Source organism: Dendrobates tinctorius, unplaced genomic scaffold (genome assembly GCF_039654945.1).
Source record: "Dendrobates tinctorius isolate UK_male_01 unplaced genomic scaffold, ASM3965494v1 ptg000040l, whole genome shotgun sequence".
Lineage (NCBI taxonomy): Eukaryota > Metazoa > Chordata > Amphibia > Anura > Dendrobatidae > Dendrobates > Dendrobates tinctorius.
Genome location: NW_027361708.1, coordinates 29,018,560 through 29,039,436, shown reverse-complemented (window position 1 = coordinate 29,039,436; position 20,877 = coordinate 29,018,560). Strand labels below are relative to the sequence as shown.

Sequence of the window (20,877 nt, the reverse complement as noted above, 5' to 3'; positions counted from 1 at the left end):
TAAGTATATTCATTTTAGATTTTAAACATAATAACTAGGTTTTCTGCCATCTGACAACTTTTCATTGTAAAATTATTTTGCTGGCATCCCATATAATTAAGATGTGGTGATGTTAATACTTATTCTTTTACAGGCCTTTCTTCATTGATGCTGCGGTAGCGGCCCAATCTCATGCCACGTTAGCCGCCTTATCTGACTTCTTAAATTTTTCTAAAAAGAAACAGACGGACTTACATGAGAAGTTTCTGTATGCTGCAGCCTTTACACCGCACCCTACGGTTGATCTTCTTAACCTTGTTCTGGTAAGAGATCTATCTAATATGGACAAGTGTGTATTACTTTTTTGTTTCTCTCCATTTTAGCAATAAGTAAGTTATAATAACCTAGATAAAGGCATGAATGATCACATTTATTCAAATTTTCAAACAGGAGAATTTATTAACTTTCTTACCGTTTGTCATTCATGGTCCATGGACTTTTTATGCAGCACATAGCATATTATTATTATTATTATTATTATTTATTTATATAGCACCATTGATTCCATGGCGCTGTACATGAGAAGGGGTTACATACAAAGTACAGATATAACTTACAGTAAACAGACTAACAATCACAGACTGATATAGAGGGGAGAGAGGACCCTGCCCTTTTGGGCTTACGTTCTACAGGATGGTGGGGAAGGAGACAGTAGGTTGGGAGGTTGCAGCAGCTCCAGCATTGATTGAGGCGGTAGCTCCAGTAGTGGTGAGAAGGCAGCAAGGATCATTGCAGGCTGTAGGCTTTCCTGAAAAGGTGGGTTTTCATGTTCCGTCTGAAGGATCGGAGTGTGGTTGATAGCCGGACGTGTTGGGGCAAGGAATTCCTGAGGATGGAGGTGGTTGGGTGAGGAGCGAATAAGTGTGGAGGAGAGAGTGAGGTCTTAGGAGGATCGGAGATTACGTGAGGGAAGATACCGGGAGATTACTTCAGAGATATGTGGAGGAGACAGATAATATATGGCCTTGTAGATCAGTATTAGTAATTTGAATTGGATACGCTGAAAAGGATGTTGCAGTAGTCAAGATGGGAGATGATGAGGTCATGCACAAGCATTTTAGCAGAGTGAGGGTTAAGAAAGGGACCACGTAATATGGAAGTAAAACGCTTAAGGGTATTAACACTATTATTAGCTGCACACTAGATAGTAACAGGAATGCTTTAGATGCAGACGATGCAACTGGAATAGGACTTTTGGAGACAAGTGGACAAATCCCGATTAGGTCGGTCCTATCTTATTTGATACTGGATGCAGAGAACCCAAAGACATTGTATAGAGGTACAGAGGTAGCAGTTGTAACTGGGTTCTGGTGCCTCAGGTAACCTACATGCCCTTCCACATCCGAAGAATACACCAGTATATAAATTTCACATCATGGTGTCATTAACATACTGGTGTAAAAACCTAAATTAAACGAGGTTTTTAGTTTTAATTAAACTATGGAGTACATAAGTCTGTTTTAGTTCATTTTTATTCATGCAATTTTTGATTTTAGATACATCGATATAATTAACGTTTGTTGGAATTGCATATGTGACCTTGTTGGATAGTATATATGTTAAAAAATTGCGTACGGAGACTGAATTAATTCATTTATAAAATGTATTAAATTCCTCAGAGTATATATTTAAGCATTGTTTATTATTGCTTTTAATGCAGCGTTTTTTTAATTTCTCAGGGAAAATTAAAAGGGAAGATTTCTGATCCTGCCATAATGGAGACGGGAATTATTATAACTGGAGCAATAGTTGGCAAATTGTGCAGGATGAATCTTTGTGAAGATGAGGTACAGTGTCACAATCACTGTGTATAAAATAATCTAATTCTATTTTGGAATTTTCCATTGAGCAAGCATCACACTGACTCTATAAAAAAGTCAAGGAAATCAATATTGTTGATCATGATTGCACAGAGAATGAGGCTTAATACATTTTGGACATATATTGTACATACAAGAATGTGTGCTTTATTAGAGGTACTGATCTAGTGCTGCATTGGCCTCCCTTAGGCATTCAGAAGAGCAGCAAGTTGTTGTAGCATTGATCTAAATATAAAGATAATTCTGGAGGACTTCTCACCCGGGTGGACACGGTGGATTCTGGCACTTGTCACAAGTCGACGGACCTGCTCTGAACAGCCCAATCCACCATCAGCTTTTATCCAAGAGATGTTTTACAGAATTAAGATTTGGGGACTGAAATCTAGAAAGAAAAATACTGTGTCATGTTCCATCCCATAATGGTACGACCCTTGTAGCATGGTCCATTGTCCTGCCGAAAGTGTCCTTCTGCCACAGAATAAACAGCTGCTATCAAGAGGTTTGAGATGAGCAGACTGTTTAATATTCAAACTTGCTGTCTTCAGCAAAATTTTTAATTCTCAATACTGGAAACGGAAGTCTGAGGAGAGAAACAAATTAGCCCACTCCCTGATGCTTCACCAGTGTAGTAAATGGTGCCAGGAAAGTTTTTTTAAAAAATTTTTTGCACATGTGGTACTGCAAATTTCAGGACATTCGTCTGAAACTCGTTCCTTAGTAGATAGATCCGCTCATCTTTAGAAGGGATGAACCTGGTTGGTCACAATACATTGATGAACTTGAATGTCAAACCATCCATCTGAAGCATTCCATGGACCCAACGTGTGCCAAGAAAGCCTCCTCCATTAATAATTCCACCTCCACCATATAGAACTGCTGACCCCTGACAGATACGGTCCATTGATTCATGCTACTTGCAGCAAATGCTAACCATGCATCAGCTAATGTTTCCCCACTACTTAGTGATCACATTTCTGCACTCGTTTGCCCATTAAAGTCTTGTCTTTCTGTGTCCATTGGACTGTAAACTGGCTATTTGCTGGTATAGCACATCCGGGCTAAGGAGTTGTGTATCAGATATTACTCACTCTCCACCAATGTGATATCTGCACTCCAACCAAAACACGGAGACTGGAGCAGTTCAGGGGCAGAGAGAGTAATCTGATTGTTATGGCACATCACAGATAACATTTAGAGTCCACTTTTCTGAAAGTGGAGAATCCTTTCAATCCTGTCCTGCTTTTACACTATATGCGTACTTTCCACTGGCAAACACCCGTAAGGGGTCTAATCACAGGTAACTTACATTTGCCTCCTTAAATTCTGTGAAACATAGGTACGTTTTCAAGGGAATCTGTCACCAGGTTTTTGCCACCTAACCTGAGAGCAGCATAATGTAGAGACAGAAACCCAGATTCTTACTGGGCTGCTTTCTGTAGTTTTGATTAAAAATCAATTTTTTATCGACAGGAGATTATATCACTAGAAGACTAGTATACTTGCTGCTATGTACTCCTCCAGATGACAAAATACTGACTGGCACTTTCATGCTAGTGTGAATAGGTGCATACTAGGAGCAGCTACCTCCATATACAATATACAAAAAAAAGTTGCACTCTATCATGCTAAAGCTTGTCAATGTGAAATATGTGAAATATGAATGGCAGTATGTCTTCTGAATATTGGGAACTAAAATGAGATGCTTTGCACATAATTTGGCGAATTAATGTCTGCCCATCAACCAACTTCAAGGTGGTCTCAAAAACTGATGGGTCCCTACGTATCAATGTGACTACCTCTCTTAAAGTACTGTCACACTTAGCGATGCATCAGCGATCCCAACCAGCGATATGACGCGGTCAGGATTGCTGGTGCATCGCTAAGTGGTCGCTAGTGAGCTGCCACACAGGCAGATCTCACCAGCGACATCGCAGGGGTCGGGGGTCGCTACTTACCTGTCAGACGAGGCGATCCTGCGTCCTCCCGCCCGCGTCCACGCTCGTCTCTCCACAGGAAGCGCCGCAGGAAGCTGACGACGAGAAACGGTCCAGCCTGATCTCGCGCGATCAGCGATAACCAGCGGGGGAGCGGGTCGTAGGTAAGTATCACACACAGCGATATCGCTAGCAATATCGCTATAACGTCACAAGTTATAGCGATATTGCTAGAGATATCGCTTAGTGTGACAGTACCTTTAGACTGATGTCTGAATTCCTGGGTGAATGTGGACACCTCTATCAGTAAATCCTGCATTTATGGGTAAGTAGTAACCTGCTGTAATTAAAATTACCAGGATTGTATAATGTATTCCTCCATATACATGAGCTCTGTGAAACTACCCCCCACCACTGACTAGCAGCTTTCTGCCTCTGCACAGTGTACATACAACGCTGCCAATCAGTGATGTGATGGGTATCCAGAGCTCAGCATTCAAAGAACTGTTAGATCTGCTCAGAGAAAACAATAATTTTTCCCAAAACCGCAGGAGGCAGCCCAGTAAGTGACACATTGTTGGAATCATGATCTCTGTCTCTACATAATGCTGCTCTGAAGACAGATTTCCTTTAAAGAAATGTGAATTTATTTTTTCTTGAGCTGTTATGTTGTATTGTGAGAATAAGTAATGTTAGTTCACATTTGCACTTGCCTGATGGACTGCATGAGGCAGTGCTACCATATGTTTATCGGAGCAGTTGCTATCTAAAGCAATGTTTCGATGATACTATCTTGAAGTGTAGGGAAGGTGACCTGACGGACGGACTTGTCAGCAAGTAGGAAGGAGGGTTTGCACATTTTAGACAGATAGCATGTATGACAGTGGAGAAACAGCTAGGAAAGTGTAGGTGACGTGCAGTACCTTGGGTTGACCACTAGATGACAGGGAGGAGTGTAAGTTCAGGACTTAACAGCTTAGGGCTTTAGAAACCGTTGGTCATGGGGGCGGAGTTACAGGGAACCGGGAAAGTTATAAAATTGACAGGAGGGTTCCAGATAGTTCCAGTCCCGGGAGGTGCTCAAGAGACAAGGAGTCTGTGACAGTGTGTTTGCTGTGAGGAGAGCCAAACCAGGGGACTGAGGAGAGAGAAAGTCAGGGGGGTGGTCCTGACATGAATTACCGCAGTACAGACGAGGCCCCGGGGAAAAGCATACTGTATTGAAGACGAAAACTGACCAGTAAAAGTGCTGATGGTGTACGGGCCTAAGGCGGCCACAGTGTCTGTGCTGACAGGATCGTCGCTCCGTGAAAAAGGGACAGTACGTGTGTTTACGTCTCTGGTGGAAAAGTATGGTGTGGGTAGCGAGGCCTGGAAACGGAGGCCCATGAAGGTATTACGTGTACTGCTGAGGTCGTCAGTCGGACGGTAAGGAATAAACTTGGACCTGTTGTACCCGAAACCTGCCTCCATCTTTTGTGTGTGACGTCTCTGCGCGGTATATAGAGGGACCACCCCCCAGCCTGGCCCACGACCCTACAGAAGGACCACCAGATTCCAGTCATCAGGGGTTACCGGCATGAGTAAAGGACCGTTCGGAGACCAACAACCAAAATGCAAGTCGGGGAGCTGATAGATCAGAGGCTGCAAGAAGCTTTGCATAGCTGGAGTCAGGAAAACCTGCAATGAGGAAGACAGTGCCAACTAGTACAGGGACTGGTGGATCTAATGAGAACATGTTGGGCTTGCACGTCTGAAGATAAATATTTTGTGTTTTAACCAGGAGTCTGCGTTGCATTCTTTTGGCTGACGATTATCTCTCACAACTCCCCCATATACATGAACACTCGACCAACTTGGACTATCTTCACCATCAGGCAGTTAGTAGTTTGCACTTAGCAACATAGTAGGGGATAGTCATAAAGTAATTCCATTAAGGGCAGTGGATTAGCTTTTGCAAGGATTATGGGAGGGTTTGATTCCATTGTAGACAAGTGGTTTGTTTTGCTCAACAAGTAGCATGAAGATAAATTAGGGTAGGGGGTAAAAGACTATAAACTCACACTGAATGCTTGACAAGCAATGTAAAGGCCCTGTCACACTAAGCGAGATCGCTAGCGAGATCGCTGCTGAGTCACTAGAACTGTGACGTTACAGCGATCTCGCTGGTAAGATCGCTATGTGTGACAGTGACCAGCGACCAGCCCCCCTGCCGGGTATCGCTGATCGTGCCCGAAATGTCTGGACATTTCTTTGGTCGCTCATGTCCCGCTGAGTCGCTTGTATCGTCACGTTTGACACCTAGCCTAACGACCTCGTTAGCGATTCAGAAGCAAGACAAGGTGGGGATTAGCGTTCTCGACATCGTTACAAAGGTCGCTATGACACGCTAGATCGTTGCTCCGTTGTTGGGTAGATTGGACTGTCTGACATCTCAATAGCGACCACATAGCGATGCGGCAACGATCCCTGTCGTGTCGTATCTCTGTCGGGATCGTTATAGCGTCGCTAGGTGTGACGGGACCTTAAGCCAGCTTGGGTGCAACCTGATACTTTCCAGTCATTTGTGGTTTTCACAGTCCAAAATACAGACAATGATTTTCAATATTTTATTTCTTGATTTCCCACCAAGAATACATATAACCACCAAGCAAAGTATACCTCTCAAAGTGACTGTAACCGTAAAAGTTATTTTGCTTCTAAGTTCTTACAAACGTGAAGCCCTTTGTTAAAGAGGATTTGTCAGCAAGGTTTTGCTATATAATCTAACAGCAGTATGATGTAGAGACAGAGACCCCGATTCTAGCAATGTGCAGAAGTTATGTTATGATAGTATCACAGTTTTCTCTGTTGCAGATTTAGCAGAGCCAAAATATTGAGCTGTGTATAACCATAGATTTCGGTGTTAATTGGCAGCTCTATGTCACAATACAATCACTGCTGGGGGCGGGCTTGGACTACAAGGCACTACTTCAGTTTTCCTGTAGTGATAATATCCTGCTGACAAGACAATGATTGTATTGAAATGGCAAAAGGCAGCTCACATTGCTGTAATCAGGCTTTCTTCCACTACCTCATGGTGCTCTTGGATCACATAGATAATACCTGGAGACTGATTCCCTTTAAAAGAAAGATCTGCTACCTCCTAAAGGGGGTTTTACACATAGCAATATCGCTAGCGATATCGCTATAACGTCACCGATTTTGTGACATTATAGCGATATCGCTAGCGAAATCGCTATGTGTGATACTTACCTCCGACCGGCTCCCCCACTGCCCATCGCTGATCGCGCGAGAATGTCCAGCTCCATTTCACGTCGGGCGCTTCCTGCTGCGGCTTCTTGCTGTGACGACGAGCGACGCGTGGAGGCGGGCGGGAGGACGTCAGGATCGCTGTGTGTGAAAGGTGAGTATCGTGCGCTGAGACGCTGCTGCATCACTGTGAGTCTGCCTGTGTGACAGCTCACTAGCGATCATTTAGCGATGCACCAGCGATCCTGACCGGGTCGGATCGCTGGTCGGATCGCTGGTGCATCGCTAAATGTAAAAAGGCCTTAGACACTACATTTTATACATGTGTGATTAGAGATTAAGTCCCCTTTTGTGTTACTTCCATTGGGTATGGAAAGAATTCAGACCCCTTTAAATTTTTCACTCTTTGTTTCATTGCAGCCATTTGCTAAATTCAAAAAAGTTCATTTTTTTCCTCACTATTGTACACTCTGCACCCCATCTTAACTGAAAAAAAAAATGGAAATGTAGAAATTTTTGCAAATTTATTAAAAAAGAAAAACTGAAATATCATATGGAGCACTTTGGAATGCCCGCTCCATCTGCAATAAGCTTCATGTGATTCATGACCTCTTTCTCTCTCGCAATCTTGCCTTTCTTGGCCTCACAGAAATCTGGCTGACACCCTCTGACACCGCCTCCCCTGCTGCGCTGTGTTACGGTGGCCTCCACTTCACCCACACTCCTTGCCCTGGCAACAGACACGGCGGAGGAGTGGGTCTTCTCCTTTCTTCCAACTGCACCTTTAACCCAATCCCACCTCTTCCCTCCCTAATCTTACCCTCTTTTGAAGTCCACTCTGTTCGCATCTACTATCCCTCCAACCTCCAAGTGGCCGTCATATACCGACCTCCAGGCCTGACCACTGCCTTCATTGACCAATTCTCTACCTGGCTTCTTCACTTTCTTTCAACTGACATCCCCACTATCATCATGGGTGACTTCAACATCCCCACTGATACACTTCAGTCAGCAGCCTCAAAACTCCTGCCCCTTACTTCATCCTTTGGACTTACTCAGTGGTCCTCCTCAGCCACCCACACAGACGGAAATGGATCGCCCTCCCAGGGCTGTGGGGTACTCGGTACCGGGCCGGTGTCAGCGGGATGTGTCACAGCGGCGGTGATCCGGTCCATGGCCCTGGGCGCCAAGTAATGGGGGAATTGAAATGGTGAAATGTAATCGATTGTATGACTAGTTCCTGACGCCACCTGTGGTGTTCGGCAAGTGAGATGTTAAGCCGACGCTGCATGCAGATCCTCTGGGGCTGGTGGTGTGTTGCAGCCAAGATAGTGAAGCTCCCCACAGGTGTAGCTGTAGTCCCAGGGCAGTGTAGATGTACGGGTAGAGGAGAGGCGCAGGCAGTGTAGAAGCGGGTACCCAGATGTAGCGGTGCAGGGTGTGTTGGCGCAGGAATGAATGGAGGACCCCAGGGCTTGTAGTTCCAAAGCTTTACTCACAGTCTGTAGTACACACAGGTGCCTGCCTCCGTGCTGTGTCCTCCAGGTCAGGGACTCAGTCAACCTCCAGGTCAGATGAATGCTCCCTTCCAGCACTCCGCCAACATGTGCCTTTCTGAACGTCTCCTCTTATAGCGCCTTTGATGTGAAGTACTCCTAGTACCGAGTTACACTGGAGTTCCTCCTGACAGATGTTCCCAAGAACTATACTTGTACAGCAGACAGCTGTAGCCTGCTTCGGAGACTCCTTACTCCTAAGTCCCGACTCACTATCCAAGTTGCTGTTGCGCCCCCAAGTCATTGATGGGAGTAGTGCATTTGCAGCCCACTACTCCACCGGTGTCTGCTGTAGGATTCTTAGTATCCATACAACCTCGGGGACAGGGCCCCGGCCTTGCGCTTAGAGCTTCTAGGCAGGGTTCTCTTCTAACCCACGTCCTCTGTTCCCTTTTACTCATACGTTCCGTACTAGTCTTTCCTTCCCATGGAAGATCAGGTTTCCGTTCAATGTCTTTCTCTTTCTTTCCTTTCCCGTGCCAGCAGACCCAGGTCACTGAGATCTGCTGCAGCACCTCCTTCCTCCATCCCTCTCCCAGGGATCTTCACTCCTCCACTCAACTCACTGACTCTGCTCAACTGAACTGAACTTTCCCACTCTTTTATGTATTCTAACTCCACCTGCCTCCCAGCACGTTTCGTGTTCCAAGCAGGGAGCCACCAAAGGTGCTCTGCTACACTCCAAGCAGGGAGCCACAATGTGGCTTTGCTACACTACTTTGTGATGATGGGTGCAGGTGTTGGAGCATGGTCAGGAGCCTCCAACTTACCTGGATGGTGGGGTACCACACCTCAGGAGGAGGTGCAGTACCTCTGTGGCAACTGAACCCTCAGGGGCGCCACAGACATACATTAGACCTGGTCTTCACCCGCCTCTGCTCTCTTTCTAACTTCACCACCTCCCCTCTCCCTCTATCTGACCACCATCTACTCACTTTCTCATCCCTGTCCTCTCCTGGCACCCATGTCTAGCAACATGTGCAACCTGCAGAAACCTTGCACACCTAGACACCCACGCACTCTCTGACTCTATTCTACCACTTGCATCCATATCCTCACTCCAAGACACAGACTGTGCCACTGCTTTCTAAAATGCCACTCTCGCATCAGCTATTGACATGGTCGCCCCTCTCGTTCATGGCAGAATGCGACATACCAACATACAACCCTGGCACAATAACACCACTAAAAAGCTCTGGCAAGTGTCCAGGGCTGCAGAGCATCCTTGGAAGAAAACAAATTCGCAAGATGACTTCACTACATTCAAACAGGCAACACTCGCTTTCAAATCTGCCCTCACCTCTGCTAAAAAGGCCTACTTCACAACCTTCGTATCTTTCTTATCCTACAATCCCAAACAGTTATTCAAAACTTTCAACTCCCTCCTCCGCCCACCACTGCCCCCTCCAACCTCCCTCATCTCTGCTGAGGACTTTGCCACACACTTCAAAAATAAGATTGACCAAACAAGGCAAGTCTTCATTGTTCAACCACCACAACCCCTTTGTATACCAGACCAATGCCCAAACCCCATAACCTCCCTCTCCAACATCACCGAAGGGGAGCTTAATCACCTCTACTCCAAATTGCACCTCACAACCTGTGCACTTGACCCCATCCCACCTCCTCCCCAACCTCACCACCACACTTATCCCATCCCTAACCCACCTCTTCAACCTATCGCTAACATCCAGTACCTTCCCGTCTGCTTTTAAACACGCCACAATCATGCCTATCCTTAAAAAGCCAACCCTCGACCCAACCGCTGTGTCCAGCTATCACCAATATCACTGCTCCTATTCGTTTCCAAACTCCTGGAGCTGCATGTCCACGCTGAACTTTCCTCCGACCTCTCATCTAACTTGCTCTTTGACAATCTACAATCTGGTTTCCGCCCCCATCACTCCACTGAGACAGCCCTGACCGAAATTACTAACGACTTACTTACAGCCAAACCAAACGGACAATACTCTATACTCCTGCTTCTAGACCTGTCCTCTGCATTCGACACAGTTGACCACTGCCTCCTACTACAGATCCTCTCCTCCTTTGGTATCAAAGACCTCACCCTATACTGGATCTCCTCATACCTTTCAAAGCCCACATTCAGCATCTCCCACTCCCACACTACCTCCTCATCCCACCCTCTCTCTCTGTTGGAGTTCCCCAAGACTCTGTTCTAGGACCCCTACTCTTCTCAATTTATACCCTTAGCCTGGGTCAACTCATAAAGTCCCATGGATTCCAGTACCACCTTTATGCTGACGACACTCAGAACTACCTCTCTTGCCCAGACGTCATCTCTCTGCTGTCCAGAATCCCAGAGTGTCTTAGCCATATCCTCCTTCTCCTCTCGCTTCCTCAAGCTCAATGTGGACAAATCTGAACTCATCATCTTTCCTCCATCTCACAGATCTTCCTTACCTGACCTATCACAATTAATGACATCACGCTTTCCCCAGTAACGGAAGTCCACTGCCTCGGAGTAACCCTTGACTCTGCCCTGTTCTTCAAACCACACATCCAAGCTCTTTCTACCTCCTGTCGCCTCCAGCTCAAAAATATTTCCAGAATCCGTCCTTTCCTCAACCCTCAATCCACTAAAATGCTTGTGCACGCCCTTATCTCCCGCCTCGACTACTGCAGCATCCTTTTCTGTGGTCTCCCTGTGTCAAATTGGTACTATAGGTTCTATGGAACTCGGTAGCATGGGTCAGAGAAGACAGACACAGTATATGTTCAAAGGTTCAGTATTGTATTGTAGCAACAGGTCACAGTACTATGCAAAGATAGTTCAGGGGTATTGCAGGAAGCAGGCTTCAGTATTACATGGTAAGCAGATACAAGTTCTGGCAGCAGGTAGAGTCTGTACGAACCAACTGGCGAGAGTCTGAGGTCCGGGAGCACACAGTCCTAAAGTCCTGAGCCTGGACCGGGCTTCAAGCAGAGAGCAGGCCGCAGAGATGAATGAAGCAGAGCAGATCCGGACAGGAGAGGCGGTCAGGCAGGACAGCAGGTAAGTAACAAACAGGGAATCCCGAGGTATAGAAGAAGCAGGCACAATGCGAGTTCTCCAAGCTTGGCAGCAGGTGAAGATCCAGATACACAAGCACAGGTATAATGTGTTGAGTCCCTTTAGTACACAGCAGGCAGGAAACAGGAAAAGTCAAACAGGAACAAGATGGCCCCTTGTGAAGCTACTTACTCCATCTTTGATAAGGGCAAAAGTAAGGGAAAAGTCAAACAGGAACAAGATGGCCCCTTGTGAAGCTACTTACTCCATCTTTGATAAGGGCAAAAGTAAGGGCAAAGTCAAACAGAACAGGAACATGGCTCAGAGCCTCACACCCTGCTAACACCCTCGCACCTCTCCAGTCCATCCTTAACTCTGCTGCCCGACTAATTCATCTCTCTCCTCACTACTCCTCCGCTTCTCCCCTCTGCAAATCTCTTCACTGGCTTCGATTCCCTCATCGTATCCAGTTCAAATTACTAATACTGACCTTCAAGGCCATCTCTAACCTGTCTCCCCCATATGTCTCTGAACTAATCTCCCGATACCTTCCCTCACGTAATCTCCGGTCATCCCAAGACCTCCTTCTCTCCTCCACACTTATTTGCTCCTCACCCAACTGCCTCCAAGACTTCTCCTGAATAACCCCCATCCTCTGGAATTCTTTGCCCCAATATGTCCGACTATCAACCACATTCGGATCCTTCAGACAGAACCTGAAAACCCACCTCATCAAGAAAGCCTACAGCCTGCAATGACCCCACTACCTCCTCACCACTACCGGAGATAACACGGGAACTGCTGCAACCCACCAGCCTACTGTCTCCTTCCCCACCATCCTTTAGCATGTAAGCCCGAAAGGGCAGGGTCCTCTCCCCTCTGTATCAGTCTGTAATTGTAAGTTTGTTTACTGTAAGTGATATCTGTAATTTGTATGTAACCCCTTCTTATGTACAGCACCATGAAATCAATGGTGCTATATAAATAAATAATAATAATAATAATAATAATAATATGGTCATAAGTATTCAGACCCTTTGCTCAGACACACATATTTAAGTCACATGCTGTCCATTTCCTTGTGATCCTCCTTGAGATGGTTCTACTCTTTCATTGGAGTCCAGCTTTGTTTAATTAATCTGATAGGACTTGATTTGTAAAGGCACACACCTGTCTATATAAGACCTTACAGCTCACAGTGCATGTCAGCCCAAATGAGAATCATGACGTCAAATGAACTGGCCAAGGAGCTCAGAGTCAGAATTGTGGCAAGGCACAGATCTGGCCAAGGTTAGAAAAACATTTCTGCAGTACTCAAGGTTCCTAAGAGCACAGTGCCCTCCATAATCCTTAAATGGAAGAAGTATGGGACCACCAGATGTCTTCCTAGACCTGGCCGTCCAGCCAAACTGAGCAAATATGGGAGAAGAGCCTTGGTGAGAGAGGAAAAGAAGAACCTCAATATCACTGTGGCTGCGCTCCACAGATGTAGTAGGGAGATGGGAGAAAGTTCCATAAAGTTAAATATCACTGCAGCCCTCCACCAGTCTGACCATTATGGCAGAGTGGCCCAATAGATGCCTCTCCTCAGTGCCAGACATATGAAAGCCCGCATAGAGTTTGCTAAAAAACATATGAAGGACTCCCAGACTATGAGAAATAAGATTCTCTGGTCTGATGAGAAGAAGATAGAACTTTTTGGTGATAATTCTAAGCGGTATGTGTGGAGAAAACCAGGCACTGCTCATCACCTTCTCAATACAATCCCAACAATGACACATGGTGGTGGCAGCATCATGCTATGGGGGTGTTTTTCAGCTGCAGGGACAGGACGACTGGTTGCAATTGAAGGAAACATGAATGCGGCCAAGTACAGAGATATACTGGATGAAAACCTCTTCCAGAGTGCTCTGGACCTCAGACCTGGCCGAAGGTTCACCTTTCAACAAGACAATGACCCCAAGAACTCAGCTAAAATAACAAAGGAGTGGCTTCTGAACAACTCTGTGACCATTCTTGACTGGCCCAGCCAGAGCCCTGACCTAAACCCATTTGAGCATCTCTGGAGAGATCTGAAAATGGCTGTCCACCAACATTCACCATCCAACCTGATGGAACTGGAGAGGATCTGCAAGGAAGAATGGCAGAGGATCTCCAAATCCAGGTGTGAAAAACTTGTTGCATCATTCCCAAGAAGACTCAAGCTGTTCTAGCTCAAAAGGGTGCTTCTAATCAAAACTAAGCAAAGGGTCTGAATACTTATGACCATGTGATATTTTAGTTTTTCTTTTTTAATAAATTTGCAAAAATGTTTACATTTGTTTTTTTTATTGTACATTAATGAGAAAAAAATGAACTTTTTGGAATTTACCAAATGGCAGCAATGAGACAGAGCGAAAAATTTAAAGGGGTCTGAATACTTTCCGTACCCACTGTACATGTAAAAAGAAAACAATATTTATAAGTTTAATCAGTAATATTTGCCTCGGACAGATCCATATTATTATTTCATCTCTTTACTTTTGCAGGATGTTGAACTTGCAAAGGCCACGCTTCTGGAAGGACTGAATAATGCAGAAGATGAAACAGAGATGAAAATATACCTTCTGTCTTTGAAGAATGCTCAGCTCCCTGAAACTATCCCCATTGTACTTCAGTATGCAGCGGAGCACACAGGAGTAGTGTGCAGCACCGCACTGTCTGCTCTGCAAAGCTTCCCAGCAGAGATTCTATCTACACAGGTATATGGTTGATGATTTTTTTTTTTTACTGCATGTCAGTAACATTTAGATTGTTCTGGTCATATTAATAATTATCCTTGTTATGTGCTCTTCTTATTTCTTGCCATGCTGGCACATCTGCAGAGAGTAGCTGTTGAGTACTTTATACCCCTCTAGATAGATTTATAGTGAATCTGTCAATCCAGGGCACAACCACCTTTAAAGTCACAGATCTGTCTAGCAGAGTGTTGGGGAACTTATAGTACAATTGATAAAATCAAGAAAGTGGAATATTTTTCATCTGACATCTTTAAAATTTTGCAGTGTTCAAGGATTGCTTGTCAGTGGATGGAAAAACAAGAGACTGACAACCCATAAAGACCTAACACTCCTACACTTCATAGTCTGTATACAGTCAAGAGCGTGAAATCTGTTTTATGCTGTGGAAAACTCTCGGGACAAAAGAGTTCTGTTCTTTTATTGAATTGTAGTTTGCCTTGAGAAGTGTTAGGTTTGTAGAGTTTTCAGCTCAAGGAAATAAAATGTTATTTTCCAATTTATTAGCAGCAAATGGAGAACTTAAAAAAAACTTACAGATATTAAAGGGGTTGTCCAAGACTAATAGTTTTTAGACCCATAGTAAAAAAAAAAAACAGACGCCTGCTAAGTGAGGCAACTACCTGCCTGTTCTACCCGACACTGGCACAGAGTGGTCACCGACTGCTAATGACGGCTATTCAGTTTATCGACATTAAGGCCTCCTTCACACGTCAGTGAATGGGTCTTCGCACATGTCAGTGTGGTTCCACGGACCGTGTGTCCATGGGCAAAACACGCTGACATGTTCATTTTTTAGCAGTTCTTCAGCGTGGGCGGTCGCCTCAGGCCACTGCTCATGCTGATAAGCAAATGTCACACAGATGGATTATGGTGTGGGACACTCTGGATTCTTTCACATTCGGGCAGGTAAAGGATAGTGTTGTTTTTTATGTTTGTTTGTTTACAGGGGACAATGGCTTCAGGGGATTAGGTGTTGAGGTGAGTATAATCTAATTTTTTTTTAATATTCTTAATTTTACACACAATGTAGACAAGCGGGGCTGAATACAATGCTCAACATTGTCCCCTGCTCTCGCTGATGATCGTAGGGAGAGTATGGGACAATGATGGGAGCTGTCTTCAGCACCCGACACCTGAGAGTAGCGCAAACTGTGCCAGCTTTTCTCAGGAGCTGGTACCTGTGATACTGATGTGGCACACGGTTCCCACAGGTATGCCACACTTATGAAACACACGGGCATGGATATCTCCGGTACTGTTTTTTCCAGTACTGAAAATATGAGGACACTTGAAGGAGGCCTAACAGAGCAGCTTTTCTTCTTCTTCTGGGCTGCTCCTTTGAATGGGGCATGACTGCCGACATCATGCTGATTGACAGCTGCCTCCTCCAGTTAGGCAGCAAATAGCTAGAAGTCAGTATGACATCTGAAGTCATGCCCCGTTGACATGCTGCATTTTTACTGCATTTTTTTCTGAAATCTCATGCGTGTGTGCTTATTTTTTCCTTGTGGATTTGAACCTTCAAAGCATTTTTTTAAATCTGCGGCCTGTCAATTCTTTGAGTATTTTTGTAGAGTTTTTCATCTATTCAAATGAATGAGAAAAATGCAAATAAAAACACATCAACGTGCACATATCCTAAAAAAAACGCTTCTAGAAAAGAGTTAGAAGGCTCATAGAGATGCTGTTATATAGCACAGAAAACCCTAATAGGCCTGCAATATGAAACTGGGGAACTAAGGAATGTGAAAGCAACATTGCCATGTATATAAATCCTTAAGAAAAATAATTAGAAAAAAGAGGGGGAGAAGCCAGCGCTGCTTGTGGTCAGAACGCAATACATAAAGTGTGAAAACACACATAGGTTTCTATCTGTATTCAAAAATGAGACATTTAGCAAAAAATTGATCAATTGTTTGAGCTACCCCGCCACGTCAAGGCAGTCTCGTATGGGGAGTCCTACTCTACGTTTATTATGTTCGCTGTGCCATTACGGCCTCCTAAATGTATAAAAGCAAGACCTCATTACATGCACACTGTACCTCAAGCATTTCAGAATCGCTCCTATGGCACCAGAGAGGACAAGCGCAGGTAAAGATTAACCAGGTCCATGCAGACATTTCAGGTCCAACCTCCACACTGCCTGACCAGCACCACAGATAAAGGACGATCCAGGCCCAGATACAGGTGCGTAATCAAATAAAGCCTAGGGCAGGGCAGGGTTGCCGTTTAATGTGAACAGCAGCCTAGATCAATCACTAAGAAAACAGAAAGAATGGCGTACATGACCCAGCGCGCACGGCTACAGTGGTGGTCAGCCACAAAACCAATATCAAGAAAAAAGAGGGGGAGAAGCCAGCGCTGCTTGTGGTCAGAACGCAATACATAAAGTGTGAAAACACACATAGGTTTCTATCTGTATTCAAAAATGAGACATTTAGCAAAAAATTGATCAATTGTTTGAGCTACCCCGCCACTTCAAGGCAGTCTCGTATGGGGAGTCCTTCTCTACGTTTATTATGTTCGCTGTGCCATTACGGCCTCCTAAATGTATAAAAGCAAGACCTCATTACATGCACACTGTACCTCAAGCATTTCAGAATCGCTCCTATGGCACCAGAGAGGACAAGCGCAGGTAAAGATTAACCAGGTCCATGCAGACATTTCAGGTCCAACCTCCACACTGCCTGACCAGCACCACAGATAAAGGACGTGGTGCTGGTCAGGCAGTCTGGAGGTTCGACCTGAAATGTCTGCATGGACCTGGCTAATCTTTATCTGCGCTTGTCCTCTCTGGTGCCATAGGAGCGATTCTGAAATGCTTGAGGTACAGTGTGCATGTAATGAGGTCTTTCTTTTATACATTTAGGAGGCCGTAATGGCACAGCGAACATAATAAACGTAGAGTAGGACTCCCCATACGAGACTGCCTTGACGTGGCGGGGTAGCTCAAACAATTTATCAATTTTTTGCTAAATGTCTCATTTTTGAATACAGATTGAAATCTATGTGTGTTTTCACACTTTATGTATTACGTTCTGACCACAAGCAGCGCTGGCTTCTCCCCCTCTTTTTTTTTAAGAAAAATAATTGTCCAAAATTAATCATGCAATGAGACTACTAAATCCAGAGAACTATTTTGTTCCACAGTTAACAGAAGTAAAAAGAAATAAAATAAAAAAACGACATGTATGGTTTATGTCTATATTCCCATTATATTAATAATGGTACATGGTACAAGCTATAGTAGAAAAAAAAAATCTACTTAAAATGGAAATATAAATCATTGAAAGTTATCACCCATACACAGGATAGAGTAGATGATCTTTTTCAACAACACATTATGTAGTGTCTAGAGCGGAACAGTAAAGTTGGATGTCCGCACCAAACATCTACAGTTCGGGCATGGACACCGAACACAGACTTTACAAAGAAGTCCGTGTTACTGTTCGGGTTCGGCTGCCCGAACACCATGTGTTTGTCATGCTGTCATGTGATGGCAGTGCATCAAACACCGCTTCTGATCGGAGATGAAATCATCCCCGCCAGTCAGAGAGCCGCGGTTCCCACTCTGTCAAAAGACAGAGTGAGCGCTCAGCTGGGATCAGAGGTATAAAGTTTACCTCCTGTCACTGGTGTCAGCTGATGGGACTACCGTTCCCATCATCCGACACCTGCTGCCACTAATAACAGCGAGAGCAGGAGTGGCTGATGGGAGTATTCATTAGCCGTCTCCTGTGCTCTAAATAAATAAGTAAATTAAAAAAACGGTGTGGTTTCCCCTGTATCCATCTCTTCACTCCCCGCATGCCTCCTTGACCTCTACGTCCGACTCACTGTCCATGCCTCATATGGTGAAATAAAGGACTTTGAAACACTAGATTCAACATGGTGAGTGCCGCATTTCTTTTTGAAAATTCAATACATATGTGATTTTTCATGCTGAGCACTGTATACCAGTTGATTTATTCCACTGTATTTCAGAAACAAAAGGATCAATCATCTCCAGGTGTGACATAAGGGTTCCACTGGTGCAGTTCATTTTTTCTTTGCCTGAAAAGGTTAGTAATGGATAGTTGCCTCATAGACGCCTCTCCATTAGTAATCCGTGGGCTTGATGTCACCTGACAATACAAAGACATCAACCCCACAAATATTAATCCCACTTGCTACTGCTACAGGGCAGTGGGAAGAGCTGGGCAAAGTGCCAGAATTGTCCCATCTAATAGATGGGCCTTTTCTGGGCAGCTGCAGGCCGCTATTTATAGGCTGACGGATGAAGGGGATAACAATGGTCCCTTACCAGCCTGAGGATACCAGCCCCCAGCTGTCTGCTTCTTTAGCAAGGCTGGTTGTCAAAAATAGGTGGGACCCCATGCCATTTTTTAAAATTATTTATCTAAATAATAAAAAAGACAGCATGGGAACCCCTCTATTCTTGATAACCAGCCTTGATGAAGCTGACAGCTGACAGGGGAACCCACGCTGTTTTTTTAATTATTTATTTGGAGCGCAGGAGCCAGCTAATGAATACACCCATCAGCCGCTCATACGCTTGCTGTCTTATTTATTACTTTCTGTTGATGCCTTACCCCATTTTTGCACAGTTATGCAGTGTAAAACTAACCATTCTGTGTAAAAAAGTATCATATACTCTGTTGTCCCGATTACAGGAGTTATCCGGGACTATTTTGCTAACTGTCTGCTTATTGTGCTAGTTGCCAATCTCTGCCGGCTCATAGTGGTCACAGACCGGTCTTATTGGTGATTCTGCGACAGAGCAGCATCTTTTCTTCCATTCTGCTCTGTTGCAGGAGCATGACTGCCAATGTCATGATGATTGACAGCCGGCTCTTCCTAACTGTGGGGAGCCAGCTGTCAATCAGCATAATATCAGCAGTCACACCCCATCAACTGAGCAAAGTGGAAGAGAAGAAGCTGCTTTGTTGACTTGAAACAGCATGAGTTGTCTATAATTGCTCTAAGCCAATGCCGGGCAGAACAAGCAGATAGTTGGCAACTCGTTGACTGTCAGTTCTTAGCCCGATGAGAAAAAAATTATATTACTGTGCTATACATTGGTCGAATAACCCTTACAGGTACCTAAATAATGATAGTATACTACAGCTCTTACATCATCACACAAAGCTAAGAATACAACACTGCACATATCCCAAGTATCAATCTCACACATAGTCAATAACCATACCACCATACATAATATGGAAATGAAGGCTCAGAAGACATAAGATTTATACAGTATATTGAGCGCAGTTTAAAGTCATGAATACATTTACATTAGAAAGGCAAATAAAATAAATGCCTGGCTCTAACTCTCAGCTGCGTGTTGCATATTTATACAAAAGAATATTAAATTATTATGTAAAATTCCTTGCTCATTCAGCCATGCATGGTGAAGGACACTTTGCTGGCAGTATAGTACATGATGTTTTTATGCACGCCATAATGAATCTTTTGATTACAGGAAGTGAAGGACACCTTAAGACAAATCCTCCATCAAGTGCATCAAGAGCATGATAAGAAGAGCCGGCTTGTGGCAGCAGAGACTCTTCTGTCTATAGATATTTCTATTGAGGACCTCAACAGCATCTTCAAGGCTTTGGAATTTATGGACAATGAATCTTCTAAGCTACTTCTCTCCAAAATTCACCACAAGCTCAGACTCCATGATCAGTTAATGTAAATCTCACCTTACTATGGACTGTAATATACAGGTGCTTCTTATAAAATTAGAATATCATCAAAAAGTTAATTTATTTCAGTTCTTCCATTCAAAAAGTGAAACTCATATATTAGATAGTCATTACAAACAGAGTGATCTATTTCCAGTATTTATTTCTGTTAATGTAGATGATTATGGCTTACAGCCAATGAAAACCCAAAAGTTATTATCTCAGTAAATTAGAATATTTTATAACACCAGCTTGAAAAAATGATTTTAAAATCCAAAATGTTGGCCTACTGAAATGTTTACTCAGTAACTGCACTCATTACTTGGTCGGGTCTCCTTTTGCATCAATTACTGCATCATTGCAGCATGACAAGGAGGCAATCAGTCTGTGGCACTGCTGAGGTGTTATGGAAGCCCAGGTTGCTTTGATAGCAGCCTTCAGCTCGTTTGCATTGTTGGGTCTGGTGTCTCTCATCTTCTTTTTGACTATACGCCATAGATTCACTATGGGGTTAAGGTCAGAAGAGTTTGCTGGCCAATCAAGCACAGTGATACTGTTGTTTTTAAACCAGGAATTGGTACTTTTGGCAGTGTGGACAGGTGCCAAGTCCTGTTGGAGAAAGAAATTTCCATCTCTTAAAATCTTGTCGGCAGAGGGAAGCATGAAGTGATCTAAAATCTCCTGGTAGACGGCTGCGCTGACTTTGGTCTTGTTAAAACACAGTGGACCTACACCAGCAGATCACATGGCTCCTGAAACCATCACTGATTGTGGAAACGTCACACTAGAC

The 20,877-nt window shown here is 44.3% G+C and overlaps 1 protein-coding gene across 2 annotated transcripts in view; it reads left to right on the top strand.

Moving 5' to 3' along the window:
* Positions 1 to 20,877, top strand: part of LOC141088709 (microsomal triglyceride transfer protein-like) — a 181,832-nt gene that overhangs the window by 138,354 nt on the left and 22,601 nt on the right. For both annotated transcript variants that reach the window (XM_073574883.1, XM_073574884.1), the window contains exons 9-12: positions 134 to 302; positions 1,719 to 1,826; positions 14,143 to 14,355; positions 19,880 to 20,094. In XM_073574883.1, the coding sequence (XP_073430984.1) occupies positions 134 to 302; positions 1,719 to 1,826; positions 14,143 to 14,355; positions 19,880 to 20,094 (705 nt within the window). The remainder of the gene's footprint in view (positions 1 to 133; positions 303 to 1,718; positions 1,827 to 14,142; positions 14,356 to 19,879; positions 20,095 to 20,877) is intronic.